The sequence below is a fragment of the Vipera berus genome (assembly GCF_964194415.1).
Source record: "Vipera berus genome assembly, chromosome: 6".
Taxonomy (NCBI): Eukaryota; Metazoa; Chordata; class Lepidosauria; order Squamata; family Viperidae; genus Vipera; species Vipera berus.
Window position 1 is genome coordinate 90610998 of NC_138208.1, and position 15983 is coordinate 90626980.

General features: G+C 49.8%; 1 protein-coding gene across 2 annotated transcripts in view; it reads left to right on the forward strand.

Moving 5' to 3' along the window:
• Positions 1–5560: 5560 nt before the first annotated feature.
• The window catches only part of FLNC (filamin C), an 85921-nt gene continuing 75498 nt past the window's right edge, over positions 5561–15983 (forward strand). For both annotated transcript variants that reach the window (XM_081331453.1, XM_081331454.1), the window contains exon 1: positions 5561–6319. In XM_081331453.1, coding sequence (XP_081187579.1) covers positions 5929–6319 — 391 coding nt within the window. In that variant the 5' untranslated portion in view covers positions 5561–5928. The remainder of the gene's footprint in view (positions 6320–15983) is intronic.

The following is a 15983-nucleotide window of genomic DNA, read 5'->3' on the forward strand; positions in this document are numbered from 1 at the left end:
ATGATAGAAAGAATTGGGACAAGAGAAATCAATGGAAACGGAAAGAGTAGGAACGGGGGGGGGGAATAGAATTTATTTATTTCTCCTACGTAGAAGACGCCCGTCTTGCTCATAAGTGAAACAGAGATAGCAACCTGCCAGCTCAGCAGGTTCTGTCCTGGCAGAGACTGACTCATGTGTGTGTGTGTGTGTGTGTGTGTGTGTTCCTGCTGCCCCCCTGGACGGGACTGCCTCTCTTTCTCTCTCTGGGGTGCAACTGCTCCGGAAAAAAGGCCAGGTCAGCAAAGGGGCAGGAGGGCTGGCATGGCTGGGTGTCTCCCCCCCCCAGCAGTGAGTAAGACGGGCAAAGGAGCTCCTGAACTCACCAGCAGATCGTTGCGGCTTGCGGTGTCCTCCTCCTATTAGACACTTTGCCCTTTGGAGAGAGCTGAATCACACACCCTCTTTACTCCGTCCTCGGTTGGTACCTGGAGTTGCTGCTACTACTATTCCTGGAGGAGCTGTCATTCCCACCAGGGCTGCGAGGAACCTATTTCTGCAGGGGTGACGCAGGCTGGGCATCGCTCCAGGTCTTCCAGATTGGGCTGAAGGAAAGATCAAGAGCGGCTCCGATGACCTCTTGACCACCATTGGCCCATCTTTTGAGTCATCCATTTCTCCAGCTTTAGTAAACCTTTTGACCCTCTGCCAAGATGCCGGATGAGTAAGGGTGCAGACTAACAGAGTTGGAAGGGACCTTGGAGGTCTTCTAGTCCAGCCCCCTACTCAAAGAGAAGTATACCATCTCAGAAGGGACGCGGTGGCTCAGTGGGTTAGGACGCTGAGCTTGTCGATCAGAAGGTCGGCAGTTTGGCGGGTCGAATCCCGAGTGCCGCGTAGCAGAGTGAGCGCCTGTTACTCGTCCCAGCTTCTGCCAACCTAGCAGTTCGAAAGCACATAAAAATGCAAGTAGAAAAATAGGGACCGCTACGGTGGGAAGGTAACAGCGTTCCGTGCGCCTTTGGCGTCTACTTATGCTGGCCACATGACCACAGAGACGTCCTCGGACAAATGCCGGCTCTTCGGCTTTGAAACAGAGATGAGCACCGACCCCTAGAGTCGGAAACGACTAGCACACACATGCGGGGGAACCTTTACCTTTACCTTTTTTATACCATCTCAGATATGTGACCGTCTAGCTAGCCTCTTCTTAAAAACCTCCAGTGATGGAGCGCCCACGATTTCTGGTGGCAAGCAGTTCCACTGCTTGATTGTCCTCACTGTCAGGAAGTTTCTCCTGAATTCCAGCTCGTTTCTCTCCTCAATCAGCTTCCAACCATTGTTTCTCATCCGTCCCTCTGGTGCTTTGGTGAATAACGTGACCCCCTCTTCTTTGTGGCAGCCCCTCAGATACTGGAACGCTGTTATCATGTCCCTCCCTGTGTCTTCTTTTTTTAGACTAGCCAGACCCAAGTCCCGTAGCCGTTCTTCGTATGTTTTAGTTTCCAGGCCTTGGATCATCCTAGTTGCTCTTCTCTGAATTTTTTTTCCAAAAAACGTGATGGGGTGACCAAAATTGGCTGCGGTATTCCAGGTGTGGTCTCGCTAGGGTTTTATAAAACTTACAAAAGTTTTATATCGCTTCTTGTCCGGCCTTCGGGTGCTTTGCTGAATAGCCTGACCCCCCCGCCCCCCCCCATCTTCACTGGGACAGCCTCTCAAATATTGGAAAGCTGACCCTAACCCTTCTCTCCATTAGACTAGAGCAGGGGTCTCCAAACCTGGGAACATTAAGACTCATGCATTTCAACTCCCAAGAATTCCCCAGCCTCCCTGTTACCTTGTGGTAAGCTGGCCGGACGATAAATTTTATAAACAAATTATAAAATAAATACCTAATCTTCCTTCCTCCTCCTATTTTCCACACAACAATAAGCCTGGGATGTGTTTTGGGCTGAGAAAGAGAATCACCCAGCTGTCTTTCACGGCTAAGGCGGAACTAGAACTCACTGTCTCCCGGTGATTGGACCAAACTCACCCAGCCAGTTTTCATGACTAAGGCGGGACTAGAACTCACCGTCTCCCGGTGATTGGACCAAACTCACCCAGCCGGTTTTCATGACTAAGGCGGGACTAGAACTCACCGTCTCCCGGTGATTGGACCAAACCCACCCAGCCGGTTTTCATGACTATGGCGGGACTAGAACTCACCATCTCCCGGTGATTGGACCAAAGTCACCCAGCCAGTTTTCATGACTATGGCGGGACTAGAACTCACCGTCTCCCTGATTGGACCAAACTCACCCAGCCGGTTTTCATGACTAAGGCGGGACTAGAACTCACCGTCTCCTGGTGATTGGACCAAAGTCACCCAGCTGGCTGAGGAATTCTGGGAGTTGAAGTCCACAGGTCCTAAAAGGGCCAGGTTTGAAGACCCCTGGGATATACTATACTTCATTATACCGTACTGTACTGTACTACACTCCACACGCTACATTCAATAAATTAAATAAAGCTTGCACAGGCTGATTATAAACAGTAATAGGAGACAGTTGCCAAAATGATTCACTGAAACATCTGTAAAAAGGATCGCAGGCCAGTAATGAAAACGCAGTGAGAACATAAAAGTTGAAAAAGCAGTCAAATGTGCAAATTAAAATATTGGGGGATTTCCAGACTGCTAAAGTCTTGTCTCGTCACACACCAGATGTAACCGTGCTTGAAAAGAAAGCCATGTGGATAGTTGATGTGGCCACCCCAGAAGAGAAAGAATTGGAGATGTCTAAAAATCTGAAAATCGAAGTTGAGAGATTATGGCCGAAACTGGGCATGGTGGCGCCAGGGGTTTTGGGGACCATGCACGTAGAAAATCTGGGCATTAACATTTTAATCTGCCAATTGCAAAATGAATGGAAACTAGCCAAGGAGAGAAGCAACCTGGAATTAAGGAGAAACTTCCTAACAGTGAAGACAATTAACCAGTGGAACAGCTTGCCACCAGAAGTTGTGGGAGCTTCATCACCGGAGGTTTTAAAGAAGAGATTGGACAGCCATTTGTCTGGAATGGTGTAGGGTCTCCTTCTTGAGCAGGGGGTTGGACTAGAAGACCTTTAAGGTCCCTTCTGACTCTGTGATTCTGTTAGTCTATAATCCCAGATAAATTAACCAATGGAACAGCCTGCCTCTAGAAGTTGCGGATGCTCCAACACTGGAAGTTTATAAGAAGAGATGGGACAACCATTAGTCTGGAATGGTGTAGGGTCTCTTGCCTGAGCAGGGGGTTGGACTAGAAGACCTCCAAGGTCCCTTCCAACTCTTGTTATTTGGTTATTCGGTTAAAAGACCACCCTGCTGGGATCTGCACAAATACAGGAAGTCCTTGACATATGGCCACAACGGAGCCCAAAATTTCTGTTGTTAAATGAGACATTTGCTAAGTGATTTTGCCCCATTTTACGACCTCTCTTGCCACCGTTAAGCGAATCACTGCATTGTTAAGTTAGCAACACGGTTGTTAACTGAATTGGGCTTCCTCCCCCACCCCCCCCATTGACTTTGCTTGTCAGAAGGTCGCAAAAGGGGGATCACGTGACCCCGGGACACCGCGACCGTCGTTGGTTGCCAAGCATCTGAATTTTTAATCCGGTGACCATGGGGATGGCTGCCGCGGTTGTAAGTGTGAAACAGGGTCATAAGTCACTTTTTCCAGTGTTGTTGTAACTTTGAACAGTCATTAAATGGACCGTTGTAAATTGAGGGCTGCCTTAAAATTCTTGGAAAGAACTTGATGCTTATGAAGGCCAACACCAGCTACACAACTGGCAGCTGTGATTTCACATTATTGTGATAATAATAATAATAATAATAATAATAATAATAATAATAATAATAATAATAATAATAATAATAATAATAATAATGCCTTGGGTGTAAATCCCAAAAACCTCTGGTGTACCCTTTGAATCCCACAGGCATTGACAAAATCCCCATCGGTCAATTGTGAAAGGCGGCTTGGAACTTGGAACAATGATACTTTTAATCCCCTCAAATGTCCACATCTGGTCATCCCAAGTCCCTGGGAAGGATAGGTAGGTAAAAATGCCAAATGAAGTCTGAACATCTGGCTATGAGACACACCATACCATTAATAGTGATAGGCACCTTTTTGGGTGCAATCCCCAAATCTCTGGGGCATCTCTTGATTGGCATTGACAAAATCCCCATCGGTCAATTGCAACAGGCAGCTGTGTTCAGAACAGCTGATATCCTGAGACGAGGCCTTTAACTCCATCAAACTTCCACATCTGGCTACCCCAGGTCCTTGGGAAGGACTCGATGGGCGGACAAAAATGCTAAATCTAATCTGAACATCTGGTTGACTCTGCAACTAACCATAACACCGATATCGGCATTGACAAAATCCCCGTCTGTCAATTGCAACAGGCAGCTATGCTCGGAACATCCTGAAATGAGACCTTTAACACCACCAAACTTCCACATCTGGCTAGAGGTGAAAAAAAAATGCCAAATCCAGTTTAAACATCTGGTTGACTGTAGAACAACCCCAAGGACGGAAATCGACAAGACTTTTTTTTGGGGGGAGGGCTGCTTTACGTTTTTAATTTGCAGCTCAGGCTGCTGTCTCTGCAGAGTCGGGAGCGCTGTTCACCCCTCCCCACCCCACCCCACCCCGACCTGTTGACACGTTTGGAAAACCCTTCAATCATCCTTCCTCCAGCCAGGTCAAGACTGAAAATTCAGAAATGACACGTCAATCAACAATCCGGGCAGGGCCCCTTCCACCTGGTTTTTCCAGGGCTACTTTGGGGGGGGGGAAAACTCCCTTGGCAGGAACTCCCACCCCACTCCACCCCCACCCCCGTTTGGAAAGCCATATAGAGGGTGCCCCCCCAACCCTTTTCTCTCCCCCAGCAAAGGCCCGGCACGTTTTCCCGTCTTCACACACTAAAGAAAGAGCCACCCAGTCACCAACCTTCCTTTCGCGGAGGGTGGAAATTAAAAATAGCTGCTGAGATACCCCTGGCGTTCCGGCCTGCGGAAGGGGAGGGGGCGGGTGGGCAGCCGAGGGGGGGGGGAAAGCTCTTGTGCGGGAGGGGAGGGGGGGATTCGCTTCGGGTGGAGCCAATCCCCGCCGCTTGCTATCCATAGCGGCCAATCCGGAGCGCTTGGATTATCTGGCCGGGAGGGGGGCGCGTTGCAAAGGAACTTCGCCCCATCCCTTACTTGTCGATGGGTCCCGGGGCGCGCAAGGCATTCCTCGCGGTCCTTCCTCCTGACGTGGGGCGGGCGGGGGGGTGGGGTGGGGGCCGAGGGGGTGGCGGAGCCTTTTAAAAAGCCCCTCCTTCCCCCCCGGACCTTCCACTTTTGAATGACCCAAGCCGAGTCCGGACACACCCTCCCCAGCCTTCGCCTGCGCCTTCGTCGCGGCCGGGGACCAAAGGCGACCCAAGCCAAGCCGAGCCGAGCCACCGGAGGGGGACCCCGTCGCCCGACCCCCCCTCCTCTTGAAGACTCCCGCAGACAAAAGAAGACCCCCCCCCCCACCACCACCACCACCCTCCCAGAGCCGGCAGCCCCGACCCGGCCCAACTCCAGCCGGTGAAAGTTCCTTGCGCCTTTTTCGGCAGCGCTTTTTTTGGGGAAGGGGGGCTCGCTGCGGGCGCAAAGCTGCTGCGGGCGTTTCGCGAAGCCGGCAGAGAAGCAGGAGAGCGGGACCCTTTCTTCTCCCCCCCCCCTCGCCTCCCTCCGGCCGGCCGAGGGGCTGAGCGCTTTCACTTTGGGCCACTTTCGCTCTTAAGCCGGCCAACCTTCGCTCCCGTCTCCAAAGCCTTTTTCTCCTTCGTTGTTTTTCCTCCCCACCCACCCGCCGCAAGTTGGGATCGCGCGCAAGCCCCCCTCCCCAAGCTCCCCGAAAGCCCGCCGCCCGTCATGAACAGCAACAGCTACTACGAGCAGCAGCAGCAGCCGCCGCCCCCCGCGCAGGGCTGCTACTACCAGCCGGCCGAGGAAGCGTCGGCGTCGGAGGAGATGCCGGCCACGGAGAAGGACCTGGCGGAAGACGCGCCCTGGAAGAAGATCCAGCAGAACACCTTCACCCGCTGGTGCAACGAGCACCTGAAGTGCCTGCAGAAGCGCATCGGCGACCTGCAGAAGGACCTGAGCGACGGCCTGAAGCTGATCGGCCTCTTGGAGGTGCTGAGCCAGAAGAAGATGTACCGCAAGTATCACGCGCGCCCCAACTTCAGGCAGATGAAGCTGGAGAACGTCTCGGTGGCGCTGGAGTTCCTCGACCGCGAACACATCAAGCTGGTCTCCATCGGTCAGTCCCCGCGGGGGCGGCTGGGTGGGTGGGTGGGTTGAGGAGGGGTGGACCCCCTCCCTCCTCCTCCTCTCCGGCTGGGGTAGGGGGAAGAAGGGGAACCGGCCAGGAGAAGCGAAGGAGGGAGGGAGGGAGGGAGCATAAGAGTGTGTGTGTGTGTGTGTGCGGGGGGGGGGGGTCTGTCCCAAGACAGAGGAGTGGGCTGGTCGCGGAGTCCGGACTGGCCACCTCGCCCCTGCCCGTTGAACCCCGGGCCGACTCTCCGCCACCGCGGGCAGCAATTCCACAAGTCCATTTCGTGATTTTTCTTTTTTTTTTTTTAAAAAAAAGTCTTTTCACTTTTGTCGTTTCCCCCCCCTCCTTCCTTCTACACCCCCCCCTCCTTTGGCATTCCTCCTCTTGAATGCGTTTATTCCTCCCTTTCTTCGGTATTGGGGGAGGAGGGGGTCGCTCGTAATGGTCCCCGTGGCGATTCGGTCAGAGTGAGGGGTCTGGAGGGGAATTGTGGCCGTGGGGTCAATCGGCTTCTGCGACTTGTCCTGGAGACCCCCCCCCCCTGAGTCTCACCCAGGCGGGACCTTCAGCTGGGTTGGAGTGGGGAGGGGGGGGGTACAGCCAGGCCAGCGAAAGGCACTGTGGTGCCAGCTCGGGAGGGGTGGATGTGGGTGGGGTAGGGTGGGGGACTCAGAAGGATTTGATGTGATTTGGGGAGGGGGGTTGTGTGGCCGCCCACCCGGACTGCTCTTCCCCTGCTGATTTGAAGTGGTTCTATGTTTCCTGTAAACCCAGGTTCATCTGGTTGTGTGAAGGTGGCCTGCCCAGAAAGCGGGTGGGTGGGTGGGGAGCACTTGGCTGGGTTTGTATGAGGCTGTGTAACAGGGTCAGCAAGAGGCACTCTGGGTCCAGCTCAGGAGGTGTGGATGTGATTGTGTGGCCGTTGTGGGTGCCCACCTGGACTGCCCATCCAGGCTGATTTGAAGTGGATGAACGTTTCCTGTAAACCCAAGTTCGACCGGTTGTGTGAAAGCGTCCTTCTCCGAAAGGAGGACTGCCGCAGGGATGGGGCGGGTGGGTGGGTAAGCAGCTCTGGCAGGATCAGTGGTGTGATTGGACAGGCGGTCCTCGACTTACAGCGGTTCCTTTAGTGACTGTTCAAAGTTACAACAGGGTTGAAAAAAGTGACTTACGACCGTTGTTCACACTGACGACCCTGGTAGCGGTCCCATCCTCACGGGATCCAGATTCAGACGCTTGTCAACTGACTCACATTTATGACGGTCGCAGCGTCTGGGGTGGGGGGGATGGGGGGAGGGGTCAGGTGATCCCTTTTGCAACCTTCTGGCAAGTCCATGGGGAGGCCAGAATCGCTCTGAACAGCCCTGTTGCTAATTTAACTAGTGCGGTGATTCACTTAACGGCGGCAAACGCTCGCCAAACCATCTGTCTGGCTTAACAATGGACATTTTGGTCTTACGCTGTGCTCGTAAGCCGGGGATTACTCGTAGCTGCCTTTAGCACAAGGGTCTTCAAACCTGGCCCTTTGATGACTTGTGGACTTCCACTCCCAGAATTCCTCAGCCAGGCACGCTGGCTAAGGAATTCTGGGACTTGAAGTCCACAAGTCATCAAAGGGCCAAGTTTGAAGACCCCTCCCCTGCTTTTGCACAAAAGAGAAGGTTCCTGTGCAAAACCCGAATGAGCCGTGGGCGTGAGTTGTTAAGGGCAGCCCCCCCCAAGCCCCCCCCCTTTGCCAAAAGAGCCCTGGATCAGATGCTGGGATTCTCTCTGGGTTTCCAGCTGTCTCTCGCTCTCTCGATCTCTGGCAGCTGTTCTCGGACAACCTCTGACCGGGTGCCAGCTTCCCAGGTTACACCGAAAGCTTCTTAGTCATGGCTGAAATGTTGCCTCTCTGGAGACAACTGTGGGCCTTGATGGGTGCTGGCAGCTGGAGATCCTGGTCTGTGTGTGTGTGTGTGTGTGTGTGTGTGTTCTTGAAAGGAGGTTTGCCAGCTTGAAAGGAGGTTTGTGGGAAATGCCTCCGGCTTGGGCTCAACCATGCTGCGTTACCCAGAGAGTTTGCCCCATAGAGGAGCGACAAATGCGGGGGGTGGGCTTGGTGGTCTCTCTGAACTGGGGGGGGGGGTTTCTTGCAGACGTTGCAAGGCTCGACTAGGGAACATCATCAGTGCTAGAAGGGATGAGGAGGAGGAGGAGGAAGGACTGTGGGGTCCTTGGCGCTCTCTGAGTTTGGTTGTTTTCTTGCAGATGTTTCATGACCCAACTAGGGAACGTCATCAGTGCTGGAGGAGGAGGAGGAGGAGGAGGAGGAGTGGGGGGGGTCCTCGGTGCTCTCTGAGCTGGGTGCTCTTCTTGCAGACCTTTTATGACCCAACTAGAGAACAGCATCAGTGCCAGAAGGGAGGGGGCTTGCAAGGAGGAGGGATGCTGCAACAGTTGTCAGTCGCTGTTATAGTCTGGAGCGCCTGCAAGTTGAGGACTAGCCGCCGTCGTGGAAACGAACCCCAAAGTGAGCAAAACTTGCAATTTGTCTTAAAGGCAGGGGTGGGCGACTACGGTGACTTTATGTCCGGTGGGACTTCAACTCCCAGAGTTACTGAGCCAGCCATAAAGGGGGCCATCCAGCCATGCTGCCTCTGGAATTCTGGGAGTTGAAGTCCCACAGGTCATAAAGTCGCCGTAGTTGCCCACCCCTGCATAAAGACCCTTTGGGGTCCAATCTTAAGCAAAGAGAGGAGAGCGTTTCCCCTCCCCCCACCCCTTTGTATCTTCCAGTTGTGCTTAATTCTGAAAAGTGTGGTGGTTTCCTAACTATCTTGCAACAGGGGGAATGAGATGAAGGGTGCTTTTCTTCGGGGGGAAGTCAGGAGACCCTGCACGGGATGGTCCATCTGTTTGGCCATCTTCTCTGGGATGCAGAGTTTCAGTCGGAACAGAGGTGTAAGGGACCTTGGAGGTCATCTAGTCGAACCCCTTGCTCAAGCAGGAGACCTTAAAATCAGCTGTAGAAATCTATAGAGGAAGCCCTTTCATGCCCCAATAATTTGGAGGGGCTGAATGCAGGATCACCATTTGTCTGAAATGGTATAGGGTTTCCTGCCTAAGCAGGGGGTTGGACTAGATGACCTCCAAGGTCCCTTCCAACTCGGTCATTCTGTTACAGGAATAGAAGTATGCCTTGATGGAGTGCATGAATTTTAGTGTGACTTTCAGAGACGGGGCGATGCGTACGCTTCGTTTTAGCCACCTGCTGCCTGTGAAACTATTAATTACATTTATTTATTTACTTCTGAAATTTATCATTTATCACATTTATTTATTAAATTTATTTCTCAAGTGTGCTGATCGAATTTATTAAATTTATCAACTTTTTATTTGATCAAATCATATATGAATCTTATTGATTTGCTGACCAAATTTATTTATTGATCAGGGTATTTTTAATCAACGTTATCTATTGAATTTATTGGTCAACTTTTTATTGATGGATCAAGTCATCTATGGATCTTATTGATTTATTTACTGACCAAATTTATTAAATTTATTTTTTGATCGGGTTTTTTTTTTAAATTAAAGTTATCTATTGAATTTATTGGTCAACCTTTTAATGATCAAATCATTTATTTATTAAATTATTAACACATTTATTCCTTTATTAAATTTACCTTATTCGTTATAGATTCATCCAATGTATTATTTATTGATTCAATTTGTTGATCTTATTTATTGGTCATGTTAAATTTATTGATCCAATTTATTGGTTGATCCAATGCATTGATTGACTGGTCAAGTTTATTTATTCATTATTGGTTTAGCAAATTTAATTTATTTACTTATTCAGTTTATACGCCACCCGTCTCACTGATAGATCGGCCATAAAAGCCCCAGCAGCTACATGTGAACAGCTAAGCTTGGTGGACTTTAATCTTTAATCTTAGTTCTGTTTTTATGTGGTTTTTTTCCTGCCACAACCCACGGAACAACTTTACCACTTGCACAGCAACCTTGCCATCTGCTTAACGTGTTGAATTAACCTAGGTTCTAAATGCACCCAACACCACGAATCTCAAACTAGCCAACAATGGATGCTGGTTAGTTTGGGAATCAGAGTGCTGGGTGCATTCAGATCCTAGATTAATTCAACAGGTTAAGCCACATTCTCACAGCCTACTTAACCAGTTGAATTAACCTAGGTTCTAAATGCACCCAACACCACGAATCCCAAACTAGCCAACAATGGATACTGGTTAGTTTGGGAATCAGAGTGCTGGCTGCATTCAGAACCTAGATTAATTCAACAGGTTAAGCAGAGCCACCTAAGCCACATTCTCACAGCCTACTTAACCAGTTGAATTAACCTAGGTTCTAAATGCACCCAACACCACGAATCCCAAACTAGCCAACAATGGATGCTGGTTAGTTTAGGATTCAGAGTCCTGGGTGCATTCAGAACCTAGATTAATTCAACAGGTTAAGCCACATTCTCACAGCCTACTTAACCTGTTGGATTAAACTAGGTTCTAAAAAAACACAAATCCCAAACTGGCCAACAGTGGATGCTGGTTAGTTTTGGAATCAAGAGTGCTGGGTGCCTTCAGAATCTAGATTAATTCAACAGGTTAAGCAGGCTATGAGAATGAGGCTTAGGTGGCTGTGCTTGGTGGGAGAACAACCGGGATTTGTGCTTTCTACGCTGCAAAGCTGTTTTTCAGCCCTGGTTTAAACTAGGAGCATTAATATTTCCTTTCCAAGCTGTAGGTCTGTAACAAAAAGAGATGTTCCCCAACACGCCCACCCTGTTTCCTCCAGGGGCAGATGACCTTGCATTGTACCAAAAATGAAATTACATGCAACTCAGGGCTGGCAACCCCTTTGAGAAATATATATATATATATTTTCCCAAGACCTTTGGAATTTTCCAAGGTTGCTATAGAAGTGTCAGCTTTGCTGGCTACTTTTTGGGAAGTGCCGGTCGAGTCACGCCGGAGAAACGCTTGCCAAATTCTCTGTTTTCTGCTTTGTTATTTCTAAAATCCTGACGTTCCAGCGAGGATCGGATGAAAGCATCCGAAGCTTTTTTTTTTTAAAAAAAAGGGGGAAAAAAGCAGTTGGAGGCATCCAGAAAACAGGATGCAAAATTTTCCTCCCTCGATTCTCTTCTGTTGAATTCCACCCTTGTAAATTTCGTTGTTTTTCCCCCTGCTTTTAAAACCCACAACTGCAATTTTAATGCTTGAATCGGTTTCTCTTTGGGGCAAACGGCCTTCTCGGATGGAGGCGTCACCTTAACTCGAGGGATGTGCAGATAGTCCTCTACTTACGACAGCTCATTTAGTGACCATTCGAACTTACAACAGCCTAAAAAAAGTTTTTCACACTGACAACCATTTGCAGCATCCCCCACGGTCACTTGATCAAAATTCAGATGCTTGGCAGCTGACTCGTATTTATGACGGTTTGCAGCGTCCCCCGGTGGTCACGTGATTTCCCGTTTGGCGACTTTCTGACAAGCAAAATCCATGGGGAAGCCCAGATTCACTTAACGACTGGGTTACCAGCTTAACAACTGCAGCGATTCACTTAACGACCGTGGCCAGAAAGGTGGTAAAATGGGGCAAAACTCACAAGTTGTCTTGCTTTGCAACGAGAATTTTGGGCTCCATTGTGGCCATACATAGAGGAATACCTGCATTCGCCCTCCTGTCCTGTCCCGGTCAGTCTGTGTGGCTCAATTTTTTTGGAAAAAAGAGCCGGGCTGTAGGAGGCTGAGCCCGAGGAAGGGGTCAAACGCGTCATAAGTCACGAATCCCTGCACGTCCTCAAGAGGTCTAAATCCAGCCTGCTTTGAATGCCTTTCTTATCTCCCGCTCATTTCCCCAAACAGTCAGTTGGCCAGGTTCTCATCAGGAACTTAAAGGTTCCCCCGCACATGCGTGCTAGTCATTTCCGACTCTAGGGGCCGGTGCTCATCTCCGTTTCAAAGCCGAAGAGCCAGCGCTTGTCCGAGGACGTCTCCGTGGTCATGTGGCTGGCATGACTAGACGCCAAAGGCGCACGGAACGCTGTTACCTTCCCACCGGAGCGGTCCCTATTTTTCTACTTGCATTTTGACGTGCTTTGGAACTGCTAGGTTGGCAGAAGCTGGGACGAGTAACAGGCGCTCACTCTGTTACGCGGCACTCGGGATTCGACCCGCCAAACTGCCGACCTTCTGATCGACAAGCTCAGCATCCTAACCCACTGAGCCATAAATCTTTTATACAAACGAAGGCCAATCTTTCTCTGGAAATCTCTTAAAATCTTGATGCCCATTTGAGCTGCCCGAATCTCCTGATTTCCTGGGCTCTGACACACACCTCCTTCCCATATTCATTTTATTCTACGCTGCACGTGTGTTGCAAGGACAGCATTTGTGTGTGTGTGTGTGTGTGTGTGTGTTTGCAGATGGATTCATCTTACTCGGCTCTCTGATTTGGGGCTTGGGCTTAAGCTGACCCTCACTGCTGTGGCTTATCATTCTTTACAGGTGGTCCTCAACTTATAACCTTTCATTTAGTGACGGTTGGAAGTTACAACGGTGTGGGGGAAAAAGGGACTTCGGGCCGTTTGAATGAATGAACCTTTATTGTCAAACTACAACCGTGTATACATCTTTGACAATAAAGGTTCATTCATTCAAACGGCCCGAAGTCCCTTTTTTCCCCACACCGTTGTTTTTTGCACTTACGACATTTGCGGCATTCCCCAGGGTCCCGTGATCAAAATTCGGACGCTGGGCCAACGGGTTCACACTTACGACGGTCGCAGCGGTTCTGGGGTGACGTGGGATCCCCTTTTGCGACCTTCTGACAAGGGAGAAGCCAGATTCGCTTAACAGCCGTGGCAAAACTCAAGGTCGTCGAACGGGGGCGATGGAAAAGTTGGGGCTCCGTTGTGGGTTGTAAAGTCGAGGACGGCCCGAATTCGTTTCAAACGTTTATATATCTCTTTTTTTCCGCCGATTCTGGGACCAGAATTTCCCACTGCTAAGCCACGTAAGGGAGTCGTGTCCAGTTTGGGGAGCTTTCGTGTCCCAGATTTTGGGAATTGGCGGGGAAGGTCATCCCACGAGGCCAGGACGAGGCCACGGTCGTAAGTGCAAGAACGGAGCCCAAAGTCACTTTCTCCCCCCCCCCCCACGGGAACAGCGGCTAAACAAGTAACTGTCAATCAAGGACCACCCGTGCGTTAACAACTTTCGAAGCTGGATTTTTTTTCCTAGGCGCTAAGAGAAGGTGGGCATCGCTCCGGTGCCCCGTTTCCTTGAGGTTTGACTCCCCCCCCAAACCCCCCCCAGGTAGATTTGCCTCTTTGGGGGAAAGACTGACCTCCTTCCAGGCTGCAAGAGAGAGAGAGAGGAGAGGCTTCGGATTCCACTGCTCTGCATCAAAGGGGCCTGCGTGCTCCTTGGCTATGTTTGGGCATGGATTCCTCGCCCTGCTCCCCGGCCCGGCCTCCTGCAGGGCAGACTCTGCGGCGATCTCTCGCTGGCCTTACGAGCAGCCGCGTCCTGGTAGTAGGAAGAAACAGCAGGATAACAGGGTCGGAAGGGACCCTGGGGGTCTTCCAGTCTTCTTAGGCTGGGAAGCGCGGCGAAGCTGCCGCTGACCAGCTGGATCTTCAGCTGCGGTCAGAGAACATTCGCACTCAGCTCACGGGCGTTGCGTTGTCCCTCCGTTGAGTAAACGGAACTTGCGGGGCCCGGCACTGCGTTTCAAGGGGAGGTAGAGAAGCTGGTTTTAGGAGAAGGACAGAGCTGGAAGGGACCTTGGAGGTCTTCTAGTCCAACCCATTTGTCTGCAGTAGTGTAGGGTCTCCTGCATGAGCAGAGGGCTGGACTAGAGGACCTCCAAGGTCCCTTCCAGCTTCTATTCTATTTCTATTTCTATTATTTCTATTTCTATTCTATTCTATTCTATTCTATTCCTATTCTATTATATTCTATTCTATTCTAATTTCTATTTCTATTCTATTCTATTCTATTCTATTCTATTCTATTCTATTCTATTCTACTATTCTATTCTATTCTATTCTATTCTATTCTATTCTATTCTATTCTATTCTATTCTATTCTATTCTATTCTATTCTATTCTATTCTATTCCATTCCATTCCATTCCATTCCATTCCATCCCATTCCCATTCCCATTCCCATTCCCATTTCTATTTCTATTTCTATTTCTATTTCTATTTCTATTTCTATTTCTATTATTTCTATTCTATTTCTATTTTCCCTGTAGTCCAGCAGGACACCCCATACAGGTAGTCCTTCACTTACGACCACAATTGAGCCCAAAATGTTTGTTGCTAAATGAGGCATTTGTTGTTAATTTTCTCCCGTTTTACAACCTTTCTTGCCACCATTGTTAAACGAATCACTGTAGGTGTTAAATTAGTAACACGGTTGCTCAATGAATCCGGCTTCCCCGTTCATTTTGCTTGTGTCGGAAGGGGATCACGTGATCCCCCCCTCCCCTCAGGGGGGGACGCTGCGACCGTCATAAATACGAGTCGGTTGCCAAGCATCCAGAATTTTGATTCCGCGACCACGGAGACGCTGCAAAGGTCATTAAGTGTGAAAAACGGTCGTAAGTCACTTTTTTCAGTGCCGTTGTAACTTCGAACAATCACTAAACAAAGTGTAGTAAGTCGAGGACTATCTGAAATTCTTCTTGGTGTCCAGAAATTTCTCCTTACTTCAAGGTTGCTTCTCTCCTTGATTAGTTAGTTATTAGTTTCCATCCTTAGCTTCTTGATCTGCCTTCAGGTGCTTTGGAAAATAATCCCAAGGGTGTTTTTTCAAAAGGCATTTGGAATTTCTTAGTTTTTTTCCCCCCTTGAAAGAGTTTCACTTCTCACCCAAAAAGCTTCTTAAGGATGACCTCGATCATTGAGTATCTCCATAGACCAGGGGTAGGCAACCTTGGCTCTTTTATGACTCGTGGACTTCAACTCCCAGAATTCCTGAGCCAGCCATGCTGAGGGGAAAGAGAGAGGTTTCCATGCTGAGCCATGCTGGCTCAGGAATTCTGGGAGTTGAAGTCCACGAGTCATGAGGGGGCCATAGTTCCCCCATGCTGGCTCAGGAATTCTGGGAGTTGAAGTCCACGAGTCATGAGGGGGCCATAGTTCCCCCATGCTGGCTCAGGAATTCTGGGAGTTGAAGTCCACGAGTCATGAGGGGGCCATAGTTCCCCCATGCTGGCTCAGGAATTCTGGGAGTTGAAGTCCATGAGTCATAAAAGAGCCAAGGTTGCCTACTCCTGCCATAGACCTTTGGAGACTAAGCTGAACTTGACTCCCTCTTCTCTCTGACAGCCCCTCAAATTTTGGAGACTGTTATCATGTGCAGAATAATAGAATAATAGTTGGAAGGGACCTTGGAGGTCATCTACTCCAACCCCCTGCTCAAGGCAGGAAGCCCTCTCCTCTTTCAGACAAATGGCTATCCAATTTCTTTTAGAAAACCTCCAGTGTTGGAGCATTCACCGCTTCTGGAGGCAGGTGGTTCCACTGGTTAATTGTTCTCATTGTCAGGAAGTTTCTCCTTAGTTCTACGTTTCTTCTCTCCTTGATTAGTTTCCATCCGTCGCTTCTTGTCCTGTCTT